A 23,498-nucleotide genomic window follows, 5' to 3' on the forward strand; every position below is an offset into this window, starting at 1 on the left:
CAACGCAGGATACATAAAAGACTCGGGTTCGATTCCTGGGTCAGGAAGATCCCCTGGAGAAGGACATAGCAACCCACTCGAGTATTCTTGCCTGGAGAATCCGATGGACACAGAAGCCTAGTGGGCTATAATCCATAGAGTCATGAAGAGTCAGACACAACTGAGATAACTTAGCTTGCACACACGCCTGCATATATATATATATATATATATATATAAAATACACTGAATAATATAAAAGTAAATTTTGAAATCAGGTGTCCATGTCCTATCCCCTAGAGCTTAACCATAAATCTAGGAATAATCTTCGTATGTTTTGTTTGTTTTAACTGTTCTTGATACTTTCCCCTCAGCATCTTTGCTGTGGATATCTTTGCCACAGGCATTTTGGTCACATTCAGGTTTTTTGTTCACACGTACTGCATTACTACATGATGGCAGTCAGTTGAGTCTGCCAGTGCAGAGCTGCAGATTCAGAGGCCAGCTGTCAAGTTACGCATAGGTTTTTGACTGCATGGGGGTCGGCACTTCTAGCCCACAGATTGTTCAACTGTATGTGGTTTTTTACTTATTCCGTTTTCTTCTCGTTCCATGTTGCACTTAGTCTTTTTCACTAAAATTTCTTCCTTCATTAAGAGAAGTGTCAGTTTCCAAATACTGGGATGCATGTTTGTAACCAAGCTTTGTATTGTGTTGTGAAAGCTTTCTTCTACATTGTCGTTTCTGTCACATGTCTGTTGGTAGACATTCCAAAGTTCTATGAGAAATGTGGGATGAGTTCTGCACCTTTAAGGCCCTCAGCCTCTTTCTCCTTTGATGTGTACTGTATTCCAAAATAAGAAACCAAATCATTTTGGGGCAGATCATCCTCATTTGTCAGGACTTCCTTGGTGGCTTAGATGGTAAAGCGTCTGCTTCATTTGTCAGCTCAGTAAAGCCATTGATGATGTTGCCAACTAGAAGAAATGGTAATATACTTTGAAACCAAACTGTCAACCAGTTACTTTATCTTTGACGGCAAAATTGCCTTATGGACAGTAAGTTATGTGGCAGAAATGCTTGCTGCAAAGAAGTCAATGATAAAGATGCTTGGGGTGAAAATAGCAGACATGGTTTTAAGCTCCACAGATGATTCCAGTGTGTGACCAAAGGTGAGACATGACGTTATGAATTCATTCCTGGTTGAAAATCAATTTCTGAATTTTTAAAAATCGTCAACAGTCTATTTCTATATATTCAAAGCTTATTAACAGAGTTTTTGTTTGTTTGTTTTTTATGGAGTTTTTCCTTACAATTGTTTAGATTTTTTTAAGTGAGTGTTTATGGTTTATTTCTTTGTTTCTACTTTTTAAGTGTTTATCTTTGAAATACTCATTCCTCAAGATTCATAATATTTTTAATGGTGGGCAACACTGTTTCCTGATATTCAGTGGCAATATTTAATATTCTCTCTGACTCTTTTTTTCAGGCCACAGTTTCTGTTACTTAATTTTGTGAGGACCCTTGTTTTCAGAGAATTCCTAAATGTCTTACCAAACACACCTATATAATCATGAATAGCAAAAAACTCTTTTTCACAGACTTGTTATTACATTTCCTTTCTCTTGGAGAATTCTGTAATTTCTCAACCATATAGATGAATATAGTATGTAAACATTTGCTAGTCCAGAAAGTTACTTTGTTCTTTATCGTCACTGATGGCTTTCTAGCTTGGTACACAATGTATATCTTAAATAAATATTCTTAATACTCATAATTTTGCTAAGCCATTAATTTTTTATGTTTTCTTCTCTCATTGATATGTTTAGTTGTGGGGACTTCTGGTTTGGTCAGAACAGAATTAGTGATCCGTATAATTTACCAAATGTAGTTTCTAGGGGGAAGTGTTTCTTGTCTTTCTTCCTGTCTTCTATGTAATCCAGACCCTGATACCTCTCTCCTGCCCCATAGCTTCTGCCTTCTTTAGGAGCTTGCTCTGTCTCTTGCTGTTCCAGTCCCAGCTACTCAGTGCTGTCTGCGTTATCCTTTAAAACTGGTCATGTCCGTGCCTTCCTCTGGCACCCCTTGTCTCTCCCACTTTGGATATAGAAGAATATGAACCACTAGTGTTTATTTGATCACAGTGCTGAGTGTTTTATAGTCATCAAATAATTTAATTTTGACGAGAACCACTTAAAGCTAGTACTCATGGGGACTTGCCTGCAGGTCCGGTGGTTAAGACTCCATGCTTCCTCTGCAAGAGGCACAGGTCCGATCCCTGGGAACTGAGATCCTGCATGCCATGTGGTGCACCAAAAAAAATAAAAGCTTGTACTCCTACTATTCCTAACTTATAGACAAGAAGCTGAGCTTTGAGAGGTTAAGCAGCTTATCTAAGGTGCTATAGTTTGTAGGTTGCAAAGCTTGAGAACCCAGCCCTGCAGATGGTGAGTTTCTCTGTTTGTATGGTCCGTCTGGGGCTCCTGTGTACATTTTTGCCTTTTTTCTATCCCTGCTCGCCCCACCCCCACCCCCGTCACCTCATTCTCCAGTCAGAGTCCACTTCCCTTCTGTCGTTTACCTTATACTTTCTCAGTGATGACCCTTACATTTTCACTTTCTGCCCATGGAAATCTTGCTTCTCTTTTTATGATTCTGCTCAAATGGCACTCTTAAAGGGATAGTCTGTCTTTTTTATTCCCTCTTCTAGGGTTTTTTCATTCTTGGCATTTCTCTTATCGTGTTATATATTTGTTTTATTTCTCTTTCTACTAGATTGTAAGCCCCTGGAAGGCAAGGACTGACTCTTACCTTTACACACCGTAGGACCGTACACTTATAAGACATGTAAAAAAATTTTTTGACTTTTTAAAATGAGTTTTATTCATACAAATATTTTGTTAGAGATTTTATAAGGATGGAATATGGAATTCTTCTGTTAATAATTCTTAAGAATTGTTGCAACTAAGGTTGTTTTTTAGTTGCAACTCAGTTTTACTCTCCATTAGATGTTTTCTAATTTAATAATTAAATAAAATTTAGTAAATTTAAATTTTAAGTTAAAATTTAATGAAAATAACTTGATTCTGTATTACTCTTTTCAGTGGAAAATTCTTATGCTGTTAGATCTGTTTACAGCATGTTACAAAGTTATAAAAATATCCATAACTCAAATATTGAAAAGAGATATAGTATTATAAAAATTCTAAATATTTCTACACTTTATTAACTTAGGTTTTTTAAAATGCAAGTAAACTTTAAAATTTCTAATTAAGTCATTATTTTCAATTCCTAAAAATTTAACTTTTTCCCCCAGAATTGAGACCTTTTTAGAGATGTATATAAGAATTTTTAATGGGAAAATTAAGGCCATAAAGTAAGATGAACTAGGTTGGTATCTGCACCTAAAATATATGCTGTAAGATCCTTAATTGATGTAGAAGTGGGCTACAAGTTTGGCCTGGCCTTTTTCAGTGGGCAAAGTAAATAGGAAAACCTGATGAGTTACATGATCAAACTGCTCGTTACAAAACCAACTGGATCTAAACAAGGAAATATCATTCAAGGTCAGGATATCTTATTTAGAGGATACAGTGAGTTGACTCCATAAAGAAAATATTAAATTTGGTAAACCATCAAGATGTAAAAGTTAAGGGGAAGCATAAATAACAGTTGATTACTCAAGCTAGATTAGCGTGGTGATTGAGCACAGGGAATATGGCTAGACTGAGAAACTCAGCTTTTATTTATTTTTAATTAGCTTAAGTTTAAATAACCACACGTGTCCATCCTGAACAACAACAGTATGGCTGGTAGGTGAGTAGACGGGCAGCTCAGTTCTGAAGGACAGGAAAGACTGCTCACCCCTCAGTCTTTTAAGAATAGCACTGAGTTGAAGGTTTTATTCCTCATCAGTAACTGAGTAAAGAAATTCTGTATTAAGAGACAAATGTTTTAAGATATCAGTAATTATATATGTTGCTTACTTTTGTAATTTTGAACTTGAGATTTAACCAAGGTGCTTGAGCACATGGTTGATCTTTTTGGATATTAATAAAATTGTTAGCAAATAGCGTTTCCAGGAGATGATGAGGTACAGGAAGGCATGGCATGCTGCAGTCCATGGGGTTGCAGAGAATTGGACACGACTTGGCAACTGATCAACAACAAAAGTACATTTAAAATTATTACATAAGATTGAGACATTTACTTATGAAATGAGTATACTGATACAGGACTGTTTTCCTACAGTTTCCAGAGTGTGGATTCTTTGGCATGTATGACAAAATTCTTCTTTTTCGCCATGATATGAACTCAGAAAATATTCTGCAGCTCATTACCTCAGCAGATGAAATACATGAAGGAGACCTAGTAGAAGTTGTTCTTTCAGGTAAGTAAATAGTTTCTTTTATTTTGTTGCCTTATTTTCCCCTCCAAAGAGCCTTTTTTTGGTGGGGGTGGGGGGGGACTTCAACTAAATGCTATATTCAATTATACTTTGTAAATACTATAGTTGCTTACTTCTTTCATCTATAATAAGGTTATTATATGATTTTTACTTTCAGGAAGATTACATCACAGATGAGAAAATAGGAAAATAAGAAACAAAGTGTTAGTCGCTCAGTCGGGTCCAATTCATTGTGACCCCATGGACCATAGCCGACCAGGCTCCTCCGTCCATGGAATTCTCCAGGCAAGAACAGTGGAGTGGGTTGCCATTTCCTTCTCCAGGGCACCTTCCCAACCCAGGGAGGGAACCCAGGTCTCCCATATTGCAGGCAGGCTCTTTACCATCTGAGCCACCAGGGAAGCCCTCAGGAAAATAAGCCCTGAATTAAAGTGTTACTAAGCTAAGGGAATTACCAGTTGAATTGGAAGAGAACTATATTCCTCTTTTATATTTTCTCTATATTCCTCCAAGGAAATTAAACAATTACACTGAAATTCTGTTTCCTTTTCCCATTTCTGTGACCATTTGGAGAAGAAAATCAGAAGGAAAAAAAAGAAAGAAATAATAAAGATGTGGAAGAGGAAATTGCAATATTGGTTGATTCCATGACTTAAACAATGCTCCTTCTCTTCTTTTTCTTCGTGGACATTTTCTTATTCTCTCCTTTCCCCTCTCACCCATTCTTGCCATCCATTGTTCCTTAGCCCCTGCTATTTCTTACCTCATCCAACAGCAGGTGGGCAGGATAGCTAGTGAGAAGTGTCAAGGGATAAAGAATGTGTATAGTAGGCCTGTAGAACTTCTGTTTGGCAGCAAAGGAAAGAGGGAGGGAGAGATGTAGAGGGATGGAAAAAAGAAGTAAAGAGATGGGAGAGAAGGAAAGGAAGAAAGGCCAGGCCAAGAGTCCAGCATCCTGCCACCATTTTTTCCCCTCTTCGCAGTTTCATCTTTGTAGTCTTGAGATTCTTTCTGATCACCACCTTTCCTTGTTAGTCTCTAATCCTTACTGTTTATCTTCTCCACTACAACCCCAAATTCTGAACACATCCCAGTCCTTGTCTTCCTTTTCATTGTAGAGGGGCTCTACTCCCTGTCTTCCCTGGTGGTCATGCTCATATTTATTCCTTCTTTGCTCTGGAGCCTACGTCAGCCCACAGGAATATCCTTAGTGACTTGCAGGTGATGTTGAAAGGATGTCTGATGATGGATGCATCTGCTTTGTTGAGTTGCACACAGAGGGGAGAAGAGTCTTTTTCCTATACACTGGGACTGTGGAGGACAGACAGAGGTATCCTGGGATCCTAATTTAGGACTGAGTGCATTTCTCCCAGAAACATTGCTATAAGTTGATGTTAAGTTCTATACTTTTTTTAAATTTAGTGTTCTACTTCCCAGTACATTATACGTTAAATAGTTTTTAATTAGCTAAAATAAATCTGACAGTTATTTGCAATCTAACTCCAAGAAAATGCTTTTGGAGGTCAAAATACATACTTTTAGAGATCAAGTTATTTTAAGTTGGTCAGTTTCCTAAAATAAAGTTCAAAAGCCATGATATTAAAGTCTTAAAATAATTTTTTATCGATGAAAGATGAAAGTTTCAGAAAAAGAAAAATTCTGTATGCTTTGACATAAGTGACTATGGTCGATGTTCTTAATCTTATCACAACTGCAAGTATAGGGTTTATTTGAATATTTCCCTTATTTTTAAAGCTTTGGCCACAGTAGAAGACTTCCAGATTCGTCCGCATACTCTCTATGTGCATTCTTACAAGGCACCTACTTTCTGTGATTACTGTGGTGAGATGCTTTGGGGATTGGTACGCCAGGGACTAAAATGTGAAGGTATGTGTTCTAAATTTTTGATAATTTGAAATAAGTTTTCACATTTGCGTTCTTTAATCATCAATGAAAAAATAAGATCATTGGTCAGTGACTAGGTAGTACCCGAGGTTTAGAAGCAGAGCAATGTGGTGGTTCTGTGTTAGAATTGCCAGGGGGGTAGGATGTAGGTGCACATCTGATTAGTCAGTAAACTTGTTCTCTAAAGGACCAGAGGGTGCATGCTGGGATTTTAAGTTTTGCTGGCCATGTGGTCTCAGTTACAGTGGCTTAACTTTGCCATTGTAGCATGAAAATAGCCATGGGCAGGTGATAAACTGTGAGAGTGCTGTGTTCCAATAAAATTATTTATGAGCACTGAAATCTGAATTGCATGTAATTTTCACATGTCATAGTCCACAGTTTGCTGAAGTTACTTAAGCCAGTGGTTCTCAAACTTTACTGTGTATCAGAATCACCTTGAAGACTTGCTGAAACATTACTTTGTAAGGCCCCATTTCCAAAGTTTCTGATTCAGTAGGTCTGAGGTGAAGCCCAATAATTTATTAGATTTCTAACAAATTCTTGAGTGCTGCCTTGGGGAGCACACTTGAAGAAACCACTGCTTTAGCTAACCTAACCTTTCTAAATAAACCTTTCTACACATTTCCTATTCTTCTTAGCTTGTTATCTGGGTTCTTCATTAGGATAGCTACTGCTGCCAGAGAAAAGAAGCCCCGGTTGTTTTTTTAATGTATGCACTTAGATGGTTAAGTTAAAAAACTTTTTTTTAACCTTTTAAAATATATTTAGGCTGTGGATTAAATTATCATAAACGATGTGCCTTCAAGATTCCAAATAACTGTAGTGGTGTAAGAAAGAGACGTCTCTCAAATGTATCCCTGCCAGGACCTGGCCTCTCAGTTCCAAGACCCCTGCAGACTGATTATGTAGCCCTTCCCACTGAAGAGGTATGTACTCTTAAGATAATAGAGGGCATTCTTACCACTTACTCTTTATATTTCTACTTACTCTTTATGTTTCATCCTAAATCATAAGTTATATACTAAAGAACAGTAGCATTCCTACACTTCAGAAACTTAAAATGTATCACTGTAGACAGGGCTTACCAGTAGCAATGAATTGCATGTTGTTACTTTGAGATCACCTTATCACTTGAACCACAAGATCAGTCTCCTGATCAGTATCCTGACTCCTGCTCTCCACACTTCACTACAGCTTAATAGTCAACAACCAATTAGATCACTTCTTTCAAGGAAACCTCTGTATATTCTGCGTTTCCGACAATCTGTAGTATTCAGCGTTCCCTGAACACATCCTTTCTCCCCACCCTCCCCTCCCCACATTTGCTCTTGTTGATATCTATCCTATGTGCTTTTTCTTTTTTTTTTCCAATGTGCTTTTTCTAGACCTAGATTCCCGTTTACCTAGAAGTTATTTTTCTGAATGCCATACCACTTTTCAACCCTCCTTGATGGTGTGTATAGCATTGTACCGTAGTATCACAGCCTTTGTATATTAGATTGTCCTCAAGGAGTTTATCTTTTTAGAGAAGACAGTGCTCATGTCTTTCTTTGCCCCACCGCGCCCAGCTCCGTACCTTGTACCTTAGTGGGCACTCAGTCATAAATGAATGAGTGTTTGAGTGACATCACTGCTCTTTACAGTATTCCAGTGAGGTCTGTATACCGTGAGGTAGCTGGCACTCAGAATCATCAAGTGACTTGACTGAAGTCACAGAACAAATCAGTAAGCAATATTAGAATTCAACCCAGATCTGCTTATGTGTAAATCCATGATTTTTCCTCTTATATTGTACACCTCAAGGGTAAATGTAGTAGATTGGAGAATAAAGAAATAACTGCCTTACTTATTTGGTACTACTTTAAATGATTTCCATCTGTAGATTACAGTCTTAATTTAGTTATTTCTGTAACCTCTTTGGCCTTCTGTATATTAATGGCAAAATCAAGCCATTGGACTGTTGTCTTAACAGCTTCATCACAAGATTTCGCTAAATTGAGGATCTAAAATAGAAGCTTCTGAAATTCTTTCACAAAAATCTCACGTTTCCATATTGCATAGCCCTAGTATGACATTTTTAAAGTATAAGATGAGCGCTGTAGCATTAGAACTGAGAAGGAGGAGTTACTATAAACACATGCGAAAGCTTAGGGAAAGATTAATGCCTTTTACACACAAGCTACACAGGGAAACCTGGCTCGAATTGGGGACTGTAGGATGAATGTATGTTGTCTTAAGAACCCCGCAAACAGTACTGGTTTGTCAGCCATACCCACTGAGTATTATAAGATTAGGAAATGACAGGACCGAGCAGATGAATAAGGTATTCAGTTTTAATTTATTCATTTTTATTTTACCCGGAGGATGAAAATTCTTTAGAGAAGTATAAGGAGAGTGGTATGTTTGAATTGGATAGATTGTACAGAGTGTTTTAGAACAAGTAGAAACTGTAGTAAAGAATACAGTCTCAAAAATGAAGGTACATACAGTAAGAAGAGCTGAGAGCTCATGGAGGAAGATCAGAGGGAAGGAAGAGTGGTAAAAGAGAACAGTGTAAAGGGGTGAAGGAGATAGTGAAGAGCTGGGAGCACCCTGAGTCTGAACCCGGTTTAGAGAGCTCGCTGTCAGCGGCTGTGCAGGAAGAGCCTTGTAACTTGTCCGGTGCCAGTCTTCATGCTGGGATGCTTTACTTCTCTTCTTGTGTAATCCTCACCACAGTCCTGGCAGGCACGGAGCTATTGTCTTGATTTCACAGATAAAGCATGAGGAAGAAAAATTTCTAAGGAGTCAAAATAATAAACTTCACTGACTACTGACATGATAGAAGGCCAGTTTGGAATAGAAGCCTTTGAATCTGACCCTGGGGTTGTCATGTAAGGAGGCAGTTTCTGTCAGTGTCTGAAATCATCGTAAAGGGAATCAGGTAAAGAGGTGGAGAGGCAGAAGAAAACAGACTGTTCATTGAATTTGGTTAAAATGGAACCACCACGTTTAGAGAAACCAATATTGAGTGATGGCTGTTTGGAGACGAGAAAGATTAGTGTTCATCTCAGTGCATTAGGGACAAAATTTTTTTTTTCCTGCCCCACTGCATGACTTGTAGAATCTTAGTTCCCTGACCAGGAATCAAACCTGCATCCTTGGCTGTGAAAGCATAAAGTCCTAAGCACTGGACCACTGGGGCGTTCCCCATTTGGGAAAATTTCTACAGGAACAGTACAGAATCAAGGTAGAAAGAAATTCTTGATTCTTAAGTGTGCACATTAAAAATATTTCTTTCACTGAATAATCTTCCAAAGTTAAATATATATAATTGGGGAATCGCCCCCTTTAAATTTTTTGTATTGCCTTTATTATTTTATGTGACTGAGAGTTGGCAGTATTGTTATGAAGTTTTTATGAGCAATTCAGCCAAAATTAGTTTAAACACACATTGTGGAAATAATTAGATTACTTTCAGAAAATTTCTGGCTACACGTCAATAAGAAAGAAAGAGTTTAAGTTAAGAAGTAATTTGTAAAGAGGGCCATTAAAGCAAGGTAAGAAAAGAGCTTCCACTCAATTCTGCTTACTCTCACTGGTCCCATTTTAGCCAAGTGCTCCAGGCAATTCTGCCAGCATTCTCCATCCTCCAAATGCTGATTAAGTCTGTTGTGCCTTTCTTGCCTTCTTCACTCAGTAGATGGTAAACCACTATTACTGGTTAGATTGCATAAGGGTGTTCAGATGGGGAAAAGGTTAAGAATCACTGCACTGCTAAGTAGAAGACCCAGGTATAACTCAGGTCAGTCTTTCCATGTGTATGTTTTAAGCTTGAGACACAGACTAAGTGGTTGAAGCAGAAGCAAGAGAAACACAGTGTTGAGACACCACTAGACTAGGGGCCCAGGGATAAGCAAAAGCTGAAGGCATCCGTTTCTAGTTCCTGCTGGCTGCTTTATCAGCTCTGAGGAATCACTTCAGTGTTCCTTTTGCTGACGGTGCTCTGTACGTGGAGGAGGGGTGGGCCAGACTAGAGCAGGACACCATAGAGAGCTGAAGTCTGCAAGTTTGGTTTGGGTTTTAACATTCTTTTTGTACTTTTCTTTAACTGCTTCGTAATTTGCTTTAGAACGTTTCTGGCTACACATTATTGAAAAACTATCCCGCGGGGGCTGTATTTGTGTTGTTTTTGTAGTGTTTCCTCCAGTGGTCAGTCCTTTTCTTTTTTCCTTCCTCCTACTTCCTTCAGGAAAAAAAGCCCTTTATTTTCTTCTCCTCTCATTTCTCCTGTACACTTCTCTGTCTTTTGATTTCTTTTGGCTTCTGTTGGTTGAACATGTATCAGTGTACAGTGACTCCATTCTGAGTTACCCACAGTACTAGTTACAGACGGCAGTCCTGGCAGTGAAGGATGCAGGCAGCTCCAGCAAGATCTGCGGTGCATCTAGATGGCAGTTAGGTATTTGGGTTTTGTCCTTGAGAATATGGACTGTGTTCATTTTCATATTTCCAATACATAGTATAGGACAGTCAATGAATGTTGAATGAATGTGATGAGCTATATTGATCTGACCTGGAATTAAATTGATTGTTTCCTTTGTATACATAAAAAGGGTCATAGTTTAAAAGTCCGTTTATCCCTCAAACGACACAAAAAATTTTAACCAACACCTTCTTTAATTTTCCTTTTTGCTCACCTGAGAGGGAAAAAACCAAATAACTGGAATATACTTAAAATATCAACGAACTTCTTAAAGCATTATTACTAAGGGTAAAGTTGTTTTAATTTGCATCTGCCATTATTAATGAAAGATTTTTACATACTTTAGTATTTACTAAAACAGATGTAAAAAACCAAGACTTGTTTTAAAATATTTTCAGACGTTGTGTTCAGTAGCTCAACATGAGCAGCACTAACCCTTCTGAATTTACTTAATTTTCCTGTGATTAATTTCTTGGTAAGGAATTTGAACATGTTATAAACTCATTTTAAGGTTTTGTTTTTTATTTGTGAAATGTCATATGTGCCTGGCAAATAATAGTTAATCAATGGATACATGTCTGTGAGGATGAAAATACCTTGCATAAATAATAGCAAAAAAATTCTACACTTTCCTTATTCGAGGGTTGGTAAGTTAAGCTTCCAAGGGAAACTGCTGAGATCCACATTTTTTTATTTGTGGCTTTAGTGTTTGAAATAAATGACTTCTGTGGTCAAACCCTGATCTGAATACTTTGTTTTTAATATTGACTTACACTATGGAAATTACTTATGTTTTAGTCACATGTTCACCAAGAACCTAGTAAGAGAATTCCTTCTTGGAGTGGTCGCCCAATCTGGATGGAAAAGATGGTCATGTGCAGGGTGAAAGTCCCACACACGTTTGCTGTTCACTCATACACCCGTCCCACGATATGTCAGTACTGCAAGCGGTTACTGAAAGGCCTCTTTCGCCAGGGAATGCAGTGTAAAGGTAGGATTGCATGATTTTCTGAAGTAAAATTCATATTTGTTTTTGTTAGCAATTATAACAAAATACTTTTTACTTCACAAGGCTTAAGCAAATAAATTGGTCTCATAGTTAAAAAAAAAATACGCATATATGTGTATCTATTGACGATGACTGGTATCTGCAACATGTGTATTCTGTACCAGGAGCTATGCTAAAGAAAAATTAGAGTGTAAACAGAAAAACTAGAATTTGAATCCGTGAGATGTGGCTGCTTAACAGTTGTCAATATGGAACCATTAGTGAGCAGGTAAGCTAATATTTGAGCTTATGTCTTTGTGATTCCAGAGCCAGAGACACTACCCAAAATATAAAATAATGCCCTCCTCTTTCCATTAAATGGAATCACCAACTCAGTGGACATGAGTGAGCAAGCTCTGGGAGTTGGTGTTGGACAGGAGGCCTGGTGTGCTGCAGTCCATGGGGTCGCAAAGAGCCAGACACGACTGAACTGAACTTTCCATTAAGTATTCATACACACACACATCAACATGTTAGAAGAGTTTTATTGTTGCTTTCATTATGTGGCTGTGAGAGCTGTACCAAAATTGTCATTCTAAACAATCACACTGAAGCAGGCAGAAGTAGTAGAAGCCACTGGAATTATAATGGGGACCATCTATATTTGGCTACTAACCTTAAACATTATCATAGAATTCCAAAAACATCTCTAATGAACTAGGTTTTTAATAGAGTAATGGTTTCCTGTAGTTATGTAATGTTTTAATGCTTTTAAAAGATGCTTTTATCTTTTTGTCTCACATCTTCTCAACAGTGCTGCACAATTATGTGAAAACCAAAATAGAGAGTTTAAATCTGTTATTAGGCATTAAGCCAAGATAAGATATAAGTAAATCTGTCTATAATCTTATGTACTTATTTTTCATGTGATTATTGTAATTATCATTACTTCTTGATACCATACTTTTTATGTAAAAGTATTTGTGGAATTGAATTACCTAGTTTTATGTAGGTGAACCATTGAAATTGAGATCTTTGTGACAGTAAGTCCTGTTGACAGTGTTGAATTAAATAATTTATGTGTAAATTTAATTTTTAAGTATATAAGAAAACTTTTCTTAGCAATATATGGCTACATAGGAGAATATCAAATAGAGAATACATTGTACATTTGTTGCCAATATTTAATAACCATCAGGCAAGCTTAATTAAATGTTGAAATTTTATTTCTACAGCTTACTTTTGAATATGAGTTAATATATAAATTAATACTTTAAATATCAACACTGAAGTGTATTGGCAAGCAGCCACTAAAGAATGTTTTGGGAAAGAACATTAAGAACAGATGTACAAATTCTAGCCAGCAGATAATCTTAGTGAAGGTAGTAAATATGCCGTTCTGCTGAGTAGAACAGAAACATCCTAAAACTGCATGCAAAAAAGCACAGTACTTTTTAAAAGAATGAATAAATAAAATATGTATGTAGATTAGTGAGTTTTGAATAAAATCAGTTAACTATATGACTGGCTTAGTAGTTTAACTTCTTAGAGCTTTAAAAGAATAATGTTTTATGCTTATTTTGGTTCAGAAAGTATCAAAAAGTCATAATTTAATTCAGTAACCCTTGTATTTTTACTTCAGAAGTAAAATAGACATTTTCATTCACATGTTAAGCTAAGGAAAAAAAATAGTTAAAACAGTTACGCAGGATCATTTGAGAAAAAATATACAATTCTAAGAGCAATTAATTTATTCATTCATCTGTTTTCCACTTTGTTATATTAAAATTTCAGGGCAGCTTATATAAGCATATATAGGATAAAAGAAAACACAAATAAATTAATAAAAAACATGGGCAGGAATATAGAGAAGTGTAAATGACTGTCATTAGAACTACATACTTGCTGCATACGGATGGTAAGCTTGGCTTTACATTTCAGAGGGAAAGGGAAACCTTGTTGTTTTCACAATTTGCAAACCTCATGAGATAAAAAACAAATATTTAAATGTATGCAAGTGTTAATATTAGTGTCACATGAATTTTCCTAGGGCCTCACCTTTTTGAAGACGTTATTACATAATGCAGGTTTTCTCATCCACCAAATTATTAATTTCATAGAGCTTTTTCTTATAATGACCTTTCTGTATTCTACTGGCATGATACCAAGAGTTTTCTTTAATTATAGGCGTTACAAAATTATTCTAAGTCAGGACTTGAAATTATTTTTACCCATTTATTGTTGGTAGAATTATTTTCAAGGTGGTGATAGAGAGTAGTTATAGCAGTGGTTTCAGTTTTAATGTTAACTGAAGAAGTCATTAAAGTACCTGTTTCTCAACCTCACTCCCTGAGCTGCTGACATAGTAGATTAGGGGTGGGGCCCTACCAAGATCGTGCATCTCAAAAGATGCTGATGCTCCGGGCCTGGTGACCACAGTTGGAGAACCATGAGTTACACAGTAGTATTGAACAGCTTGGACCTGACTGACACTCATCTGCAGTGCAGTCAGCTCCGAGGTTCTTGCAGGCTGAGCCATTTTATACTACAGGTGAGGGACCTCGTGCGTGAGAAGCTCAGTCCTTTCTTACACGGTTGTCTGGGAAAGCTCTTACTAATTCCTAATAAGTGGTTGTAGCATTGCAATTTCTCTTCTGCATAAGAACCAGGTCCTAATAATTAGGAATTGAAAGTAACTGACTGACATATGTTGGAAAGGAATTTAATCAGCCTGAGAAACTGTTTAAGGGGGATGTGGAAAGAAGAATGTGACGTAAGGGAGGGAAGCATGGATCTGCAGCAACATTTTGGCAAAGTGTTATACAAGTGGTATAGACTTCATTTTACAGATAAAGAAACTGAGCACTGAGGGATTAACCAACTATTAAGAGGTGGTATCAGAATATGAAACCAGACCTTTAATCCAAGACCTGAGTTCTTATAGAGGAAATATTTATTATTTCATCATCATTATTTAATAATACTATATGTGTGAGTAAAGAAAGTCTTTAACCATATCTGATACTGCCTGACTTTTTACATAAATTAATAAGATGAATATTTTATTTTAGATTGTAAATTCAACTGCCATAAACGATGTGCATCTAAAGTACCAAGAGACTGCCTTGGAGAGGTTACTTTCAATGGAGGTAAAAGTCTTTTTCTTAATTTACAGAAAAGATCACAATTCTTTTGTGTATTATCTTTATATAAGGTTATATTTGCATATTTTATTTTGTTTACTTTGTTTCTTTGACTTTTTTCTGATTTAATAATACAAAAGCAAAATACAGATATCACTAATAGTATACTTTTATTTATGCCTTCTGGTCTCCTTTAACCACCTACCACTCTGTAGTCAAATGTGGCAAATGGTGCTGCATATTCTTGTTTATCTTTATACATAGCAAAACTTATTTTATAACCCTGCTGTTGTCCCTAGAACTATTTCATATTTCCAGTATTTATTGACTACTTAATGTATGCCAGGCATTGCTGTAAACATTTTAAATATATTGACATTGAAACCTGAGAATAACCTTTTGAGATAAGGACTTAGAGATGAGTAACCTTAGGCACAAAAGCATTAAATAATTTGCTTAAGAGTTAAAACCAGCAGTGGTAGAGTTGGGATTTGAACCTGTGTGGTCTGGCATCGAAGTTCATAGTCTTTAGAAGTCATTGTACTGTCTCACTTCTCTTTTTCCATCAAATAATCACTTAGCTGAACATTCTTGCTTTTTTACCTTCCCCCCCCCCCCCTTTTCAAGATTATATCACTCAAAGTGATGACCTTATTTGGAAGAAAGGAGCAAACTTGCAGCATAACTTTTCCTTAATATTACATGGCTAGTAAAAAATTGAGTATAAGTAGTTCTATAGGAATTTTGAGCATTACTTAACTAGTGTGTAAGATGAGTGCAATTGTGCGGTAATTTGAACAGTCTTTGGCATTGCCTTTCTTTGGGATTGGAATGAAAACTGACCTTTTCCAGTCCTGTGGCCACTGCTGAGTTTTCCAAATTTGCTGGCATATTGAGTGCAGCACTTTCACAGCATCATCTTTCAGGATTTGAAATAGCTCAACTGGAATTCCATCATCTCCACTAGCTTTGTTCATAGTGATGCTTTCTAAGGCCCACTTGACTTCACATTCCAGGATGTCTGGCTCTATCTAGGTGAGTGATCACACCATCGTGATTATCTGGGTCATGAAGATCTTTTTTGTACAGTTCTTCTGCATATTCTTGCCACCTCTTCTTAATATCTTCTGCTTATGTTAGGTCCATACTGATTCTGTCCTTTTTCGAACCCATCTTTGCATGAAATGTTCCCTTGGTATCTCTAATTTTCTTGAAGAGATCTCTAGTCTTTCCATTCTGTTGTTTTCCTCTGTTTCTTTGCATGGATTGCTGAGGAGGGCTTACTTATCTCTCCTTGGTATTCTTTGAAACTCTGTGTTCAAATGGGAATATCTTTCCTTTCCTCCTTTGCTTTTAGCTTCTCTTCTTTTCACAGCTATTTGTAAGGCCTCCTCAGACAACCATTTTGCCTTTTTGCATTTCTTTTCCATGGGGATGGTCTTGATCCCTGTCTCCTGTACAGTGTCACGAACCTCTGTCCATGGTTCATCAGGTACTCTTATCAGATCTGGTCCCTTAAATCTATTTCTCACTTCCACTGTATAATCATAAGGGATTTGATTTAGGTCATACCTGAATGGTCTAGTGGTTTTCCCTACTTTCTTCAATTTAAGTCTGAATTTGGCAATAAGGAGTTCATGATCTGAGCCACAGTCAAAAAGCAGAAACATTACTTTGCCAACAAAGTTCCGTCTAGTCAAGGCTATCATTTTTCTAGTGGTCATGGGTGGATGAGAGAGTTGGACTGTGAAGAGAGCTGAGTGCCGAAAAATTGATGCTTTTGAACTGTGGTGTTGGAGAAGACTCTTGAGAGTCCCTTGGACTGCAAGGAGATCCAACCAGTCCGTCTTAAAGGAGATCAGTCCTGAGTGTTCATTGGAAGGACTGATGCTGAAGCTGAAACTCCAATACTTTGGTCACCTCATGCGAAGAGTTGACTCGTTGGAAAAGACCCTGATGCTGGGAGGGATTGGGGGCAGGAGGAGAAGTGGGGGGCCAGGAGGAGAAGGGGACGACAGAGGATGAGATGACTGGATGGCCTCACTGACTTGATGGACATGAGTTTGAATAAACTCCGGGAGTTGGTGATGGACAGGGAGACCTGGCGTGCTGCGATTCATGGGGTCACAAAGAGTTGGACACGACTGAGCTACTGAACTGAACTGAACTGTGTTCTATAGGAAAGGCTTCCCTGGTGGCTCAAATGGTAAAGAATCTGCCTGCAGTGCAGGAGCCCTAGGTTTGATCCTTAGGTTAGGAAGATTCCCTGGAGAATGGATATAGGAGGAAAAGCATAAGAGTGGAAATTAGTGTCCTTAAGAGTTTAACCTTTTCTCATGTGGTATGTTTTCTGTGGTTGCTGTTTAAGACAGTTGACAGAGCATGATTGGTTTCTTCATTTCAGTTGCTCAGAATTAATACAGCTTTTCCACATGATTGAAATCTTTTCTAGATTTAGCTAGTTCATGTATTTTTGTCCTGTCTACCTTTTGACAAGTGGATATGAAATACCATTTATATTTATTTTAGCGTTCATTTATCTTTTTCAGATATTTACTGTTTAATTAATTAGTTTTTTTCTCTCTAAACTACCTGTTCACATGTTATATATTCTACGAATTCTTCGTCAGCTTTATTGACATATGAGTTGTATACTGTACAGTTCACACATTTAGTTTATTCCCAGTTATACAGCCATCACTACAGCCTAATTTTAGAGCATTTTCATCATCCTGAGAAGAACTCCATACCAATTAGTTGTCACTTCCCATCCACTTTTCTGTGCTAGCCCCTGGCAACCACTAAGTCAACTTTTATCTGTATCAGGTTGTCCCTTCTAGACATTTCATATAAATAGAATCATAGAATGTGTAGTCTTTGTGACTAATTTCTTTCACTTAGCATAATGTTTTCAAGGTTCATCCATGTTGCATGTATCGATACTTCATTGTTTTTTTATTGATGAGTAATATTCCTCTGCCTGAATGTTCCACACTTGATTCATTCATTCACCAGTCAGCCATAGTCCTTTGAGTTGTATCCATTTTGGAGCTATTAGGAACAAGGCAGCTATGAACATTTGAGTACAATTGACTACATGTGTTTCCATTCCACTTGGGTAGATAGCCAGTAGTGGAACTGTTGAGTCATATGGTATCTTTGTTTAACATTTTGAGGACTGCCAAACTGTTTACAAAAGCAGCCATTCCATTTTACATTCCCACCAGCAGTGTATGAGGATTCTCATTTCTACGTATCCTTTCCACCACTTGTTAATTGTCTGTCGTTTTGATTGTCACCATCCTAGTGAGTATGAAGTGATGTCTCATTATAGTTTTGATTGCATTTCCCAGATGGCTAACTGACATTGCGTATCTTTTTATATACGCAATATAAATGGTCATTTTTACATCTGCTTCAGAGCGATATCTCTTCTGGTCCTTTGCCCATTTAACTAGGTTATTTATTTATCTTTTTATTATTGAGTTGTAAGAATTCTTTAAATATTCTGCATAGAAGTCACTTATTTGATACATGATTTGCAGATACTTTCTACCATTCTGTGCTCTGCCTTTTCACTTTCTTTAAGGTGTCATTTTTAGCAGAGAAGTTTTAAATTTTGATGAAGTCCAATTTATTTGTTTTTTTCTTGTCATTTAGGTTTTCGGTGGTATATCTAAGAAGGCTTTGCCTAACTCACGATCCCAAAGTTTACACCTATGCTTTCTTTTAAGAGTTTTATAAGATTAAACTCTTATATTTAGGTCTGTGATCCACTTTAAGTTAATTTTTGTAATTGATTTAAGGAGAACTTCCAATTTCCTTTTTTGCATATAAATACCCATTTGTCCTATGACCGTATACTGAACAGAATGTTCTTTTTTCCTTGTATTGTCTTAGACACTTGTGGAAAATCAGCTGGCCAGGTCTATAATATAGTGGCTAACCTTTTACTTTGCTTCTAGTATCTTGTCATTATCAAAATTTAAAATTTTGATGCAATCAAATTAATTTTCTGCCTTATGGTTTTTACACTTCTGTCATCCTAAGGAATATTTCTTTATCTTGAATATAAAAATATTTTTCTGTAATTTCATTTAAGAATTTTAAAACTTGTTTTCACATTTGATATACTGTCTCTATTTAGGTGTATTGATATTCCATTAATGTAAAATTCTGAATTCATTTAAAACTTTGCCAGAACCATCTACTTTGGGAACAGATACAGATATACCAATGGATGTTGACAGTAGTGACATGAACAGTGATGGTAGTCGGGGTTTGGATGACACGGAAGAACCATCTCCCCCAGAAGATAAAATGTTTTTCTTGGATCCATCTGATCTTGATGTGGAAAGAGACGAAGAAGCTGTTAAAACAATCAGGTAATGCATGGGTATGGACTGCAAGCTATTTCCAAATGCAAGGTCAGTCCAGGAGTTCTATTAAAAAAGAACAAATCATATCTCTTTAAGTGGAACCTAAAAATGTAATTTTTTTTCTTGAAGTATAGTTGCTTTACAATGGTGTTAGTTTCTGCTGTATAGCAAAGTTAATCAATTATACATACACATAGATCCCCTATTTTTTAGATTTCCTTCTCGTTTAGATCACCACAGAGCATTGAGTAGAGTTCCTTGTGCTCTACAGTAGGTTCTCATTAGTTATCTCTTTCATATACAGTACTATATGCTTGTCAATCCCAATCTCCCAATTCATCCCCCCCCCAAAAATGTAATTTAAAATCAGTTAAATTGTGGCTAATGCTTTTACATGTACCACAGTATTTTTCCAAAATAAATTATATTCCTCTTGCTGTCCACTCAAGATGGGAAGGTATGAGAATCCTGTTTTCTTAAAAAGAAAAATGCTTTATTTAAATACAGTCTAGATAATGATACCTAGCTGTGTATCAGTCTTTCACAAAGTGCCAGCATTGGACTGTCAGGTAAAGCAACAAGTTTCTTCACACAGGCATGTTAGCTAATGTTGCAAACCTCAGTAAGAATTATACCTGAGAATGCTGCACAGAGATGATGGTGATGAATTTGGGGGCAGTTTTCATATTGCAGTTCATCTGTTAGCACTTTGTAAAAATGCTCCTGGATTATGAGACTTATATATCCTCCTATATTTATAGAAATTCAGTTTTTTTAGATACAGCCTATAAGATACACTACTTTGTGATACACTGTTAACATTTCAAGCAGGTTTTGTTTTTCATTGGCAGCAAATAGGTATTTAGAGAAAATGGGTCATTTGTCAGTCTCACATGGCTGAGTCATTTATTCAGTTTGTCTTATCATTGAATTATAGCTATTATTATCATTATCATTATTAACTAAACGTTTGCCCAAATTAAAGACTTAAGAGAACTAAGCTGGTTTCCTAATCATGGATACTTCACAGTTTTAAGAGCAAGTATTTAACTGTTTGAGACTCAATTGAAAAGCAGTGTATTTTTCACACACTTATGCCAAGGTGCTCTTATCTCTCCAGCTCCACTGTTTCTGACCTATGTTTCAGTATTACCTGATCTGACTCATTTCATTATTATTTTTACTTTCTTAATACCTGTAAATCATTTTTCTTTCAGTATCTTCTGTTAGTAAATGTTGCTGACAACATGAATAATGGAATTTGATATTTGAATTTTGTCTTGTTATGAATTTATTAATTTTTCATGTTATCTAGGGTACGATTTTTGGCAGCAATCCCAAATGAGACCTTCTCTCAGGCTCCAGATTTGCCAACCAGAGAGGATTCTTTCTGCTCTTCATTGCTTTCTTATGTCTTGTGGCCCTTCAGAAATATTGATGACAAATAATGATGACTTACAGTATTGTTGTAGGAAGAGGGGGCCCCCCTCCAGGGCCCCAAGAGCGGGCTCTTGTCCAGCACTCGGAAATGAATTGTCCGAGGAGACACATGCTGACAAAGCAAGAGATTTTAAACTGGGAAAGGGCACCCGGGTGGAGAGCAGGAGGGTGAGGGAACCCAGGGGAACTGCTCTGCCACGTGGCTCGCAGTCTCTGGTTTTATTGTGATGGGATTAATTTCCGGGTTGTCATTGGCCAATCATTCTGACTCAGAGTCCTTCCTGTTGGCACACGCATCGCTCAGCCAAGATGGATGCTAGCGAGAGGGATTCTGGGAAGTGGGCGGACACACAGTGTCTCCTTTTGACCTTTCCCTAACTCTTCTGGTTGGTAGTGCTTATTCTGTGTTCCTTACTGGAACCTCCTGTTGTAAAATAACTCATGCAAATGGTTACTTGAGAGCCTGGCCAAGGTGGACAGTTTGTCAGTGTGCTTCCCCTAACAGTATTATCTTTGTCTTTTATAAATTAACTATGTATCATCATAACAGGATTAATTTATCTTTTTCTTCTGAAGCCATTGTTTGTCTTCCTAAGATATTTTGGGGAATTTTAGTTTAATCATCTTTGAAAGGGTTTGATCAGTTTACTGTATTGATAATCTTTTAAGTTAACATTATAAATATTTGTCATAAATTTAAAATATTTTTTAGTCCATCAACAAGCAATAACATTCCGCTGATGAGGGTCGTCCAGTCCATCAAGCACACAAAGAGGAAGAGCAGCACCATGGTGAAGGAAGGGTGGATGGTCCATTACACCAGCAGGGACACCCTGGTCAGTAGCCACAGGCATTGTATTATGGCAGTGAAACTGTTATGTGCTTTACTTTGTGCGTTTTTTAAGTCAAAATGACAATGAGACATATTAAGACATCATAGTACACTGGAACCATCTTTTTATTTAGGATGTAAGGAATATTTAAAAGGTGAAATATGTAATGTACTATTTTTTATAAATTGGTAGAACAGTAGAGATTCAAAGCAAGTCTGATGATACACCACCAAATGCACAATCTCAGAAAGAATTGATACTCCCTGGTGCCTCAGATGGTTAAGAATCTGCCTGCAATGAAGGAGACCCAGGTTCAATCCGTGGGTCAGGAAGATATCCTGTAAAAGGGAACGGCAATCCACTCGAATATTCTTGCCTGGAGAATCCCATGGACAGAGGAGCCTTGTGGGCTACAGTCCATGGAGTCAGAAAGAGTCTAACACAACTAAGCGACTCTCACTTCACTTCACAAACTTCTGCTCTGCAAAAGACAGTGTTAAAAGATTGAGATGACAAGCCACAGACTTGGAAGAAATATATGCAAAAAAGATATCTGTAAAAGACTCTTCTTCAAAGTATACAAAGAATTTAATTCAACAGTAAAAAAACTTAAAAACCTGATTAAACAATGTGCTGAAGACCTTGCCAGAGAAGATACCTAGATGGCAGATAAGCATATGAAATGATGCGTCATCAGGCAAATGCAAATTAAACAGTGGGACACCGCTGCTCATCTGCTGCTATTCTAATAGCCAAAATCATAAACATTGAGAACACCAAATTCTGACAAGATGTAGAGCAACAGAAACTTTCTTTGATTGCTGGTAGGAATGCAAAATGGTATTGCCAACATTTGAAGACAGTTTAGTAGTTTCATGCAAAACTAAAATGCTTTTTACCAAATGATCTAGCAGTCATACTCCTTGCTGTTTACCCAAAGGAGATAAAAACTTACATTCACATGGAAACCTGCAAACAGATATTTATAATAGGTTTATTCATAGTTGCCAAAAACCTGGAAATAATGGATCTCCTTCAGTAGGTAAATGGGTAAATAAACTGTTCTGAAGACAATGGAATGTTATTCGGCACTAAAAAGCAATAAGCTATCAAGCCATGAAAAGACTTGGAGCAATCTTAAGTGTATATTGCTAAGTGAAAGAAACGAATGTAAGAAGATTACATACTGTATGATTCCAACTATATGATATTCTAGAAAAGGCAGAACTGGAGGGTACTGGGTGGGGACAAGTAGGAATGAACAGGTAGAACACAGAATTTTTAGGGCAGTGAAAATACTCTATGTAATACCATAATGATAGGTACTTGTCATTATGCATTTGTCCAGACACATAGAATGTACAGCACCAAGAATGAGCCATATTATATAACCTATGGACTTTTATGATCATGATGTGTCAAGTGTAGATTCATCAGTTGTAACCATTGTACCACTCTGATAAGGGTGTTGATGGGGTCTGGGATTATGCATGCCTAGGGACAGGAAGTATATATGGGAAATCTCTGCCCCTTCCCCTTAATTTGTGATGAACCTTAAACTGTTCCAAAAAAGTAAAGTGTTAATTTAAAAAAATAGTTATATAGACACATGTTTAAAAAAAAACAATGCTTTATGGCAAAGAACAGAAACAAAGACAAATGACAAACTGGAAAAAATTTTTTTCCAACACAGAACACAATAGAAAAATAGGCAATGAATCTGGATAGGTCTCAGACAAGGAAATGCAGATCACTCTTAAACATAAGATCTTGATCTCATTTTTAATAAAAAAATTACAATTTAAAATGTTATGAAAATACTAGCCAAATAGTATACTAGCTGCATAGCCAGAGCAGTCCTGAGAAAGAATGGAGCTGGAGGAGTCAGCCTTCCTGACTCAGAGTTCACCACAAAGCTGCAGTCATCACGGCAGTGTGGTACTGGGACAAAACAG

The 23,498-nt window shown here is 37.0% G+C and overlaps 1 protein-coding gene across 2 annotated transcripts in view; it reads left to right on the forward strand.

The window, feature by feature from the left end:
* The window catches only part of PRKD3 (protein kinase D3), an 86,026-nt gene that overhangs the window by 35,674 nt on the left and 26,854 nt on the right, over positions 1-23,498 (forward strand). For both annotated transcript variants that reach the window (XM_043918223.1, XM_043918224.1), the window contains exons 3-9: positions 4,231-4,369; positions 6,143-6,274; positions 7,064-7,221; positions 11,559-11,751; positions 14,820-14,897; positions 19,093-19,276; positions 21,423-21,546. In XM_043918223.1, the coding sequence (XP_043774158.1) occupies positions 4,231-4,369; positions 6,143-6,274; positions 7,064-7,221; positions 11,559-11,751; positions 14,820-14,897; positions 19,093-19,276; positions 21,423-21,546 (1,008 nt within the window). The remainder of the gene's footprint in view (positions 1-4,230; positions 4,370-6,142; positions 6,275-7,063; positions 7,222-11,558; positions 11,752-14,819; positions 14,898-19,092; positions 19,277-21,422; positions 21,547-23,498) is intronic.

This window comes from Cervus elaphus, chromosome 11 (genome assembly GCF_910594005.1).
Source record: "Cervus elaphus chromosome 11, mCerEla1.1, whole genome shotgun sequence".
NCBI classification, from domain to species: domain Eukaryota; kingdom Metazoa; phylum Chordata; class Mammalia; order Artiodactyla; family Cervidae; genus Cervus; species Cervus elaphus.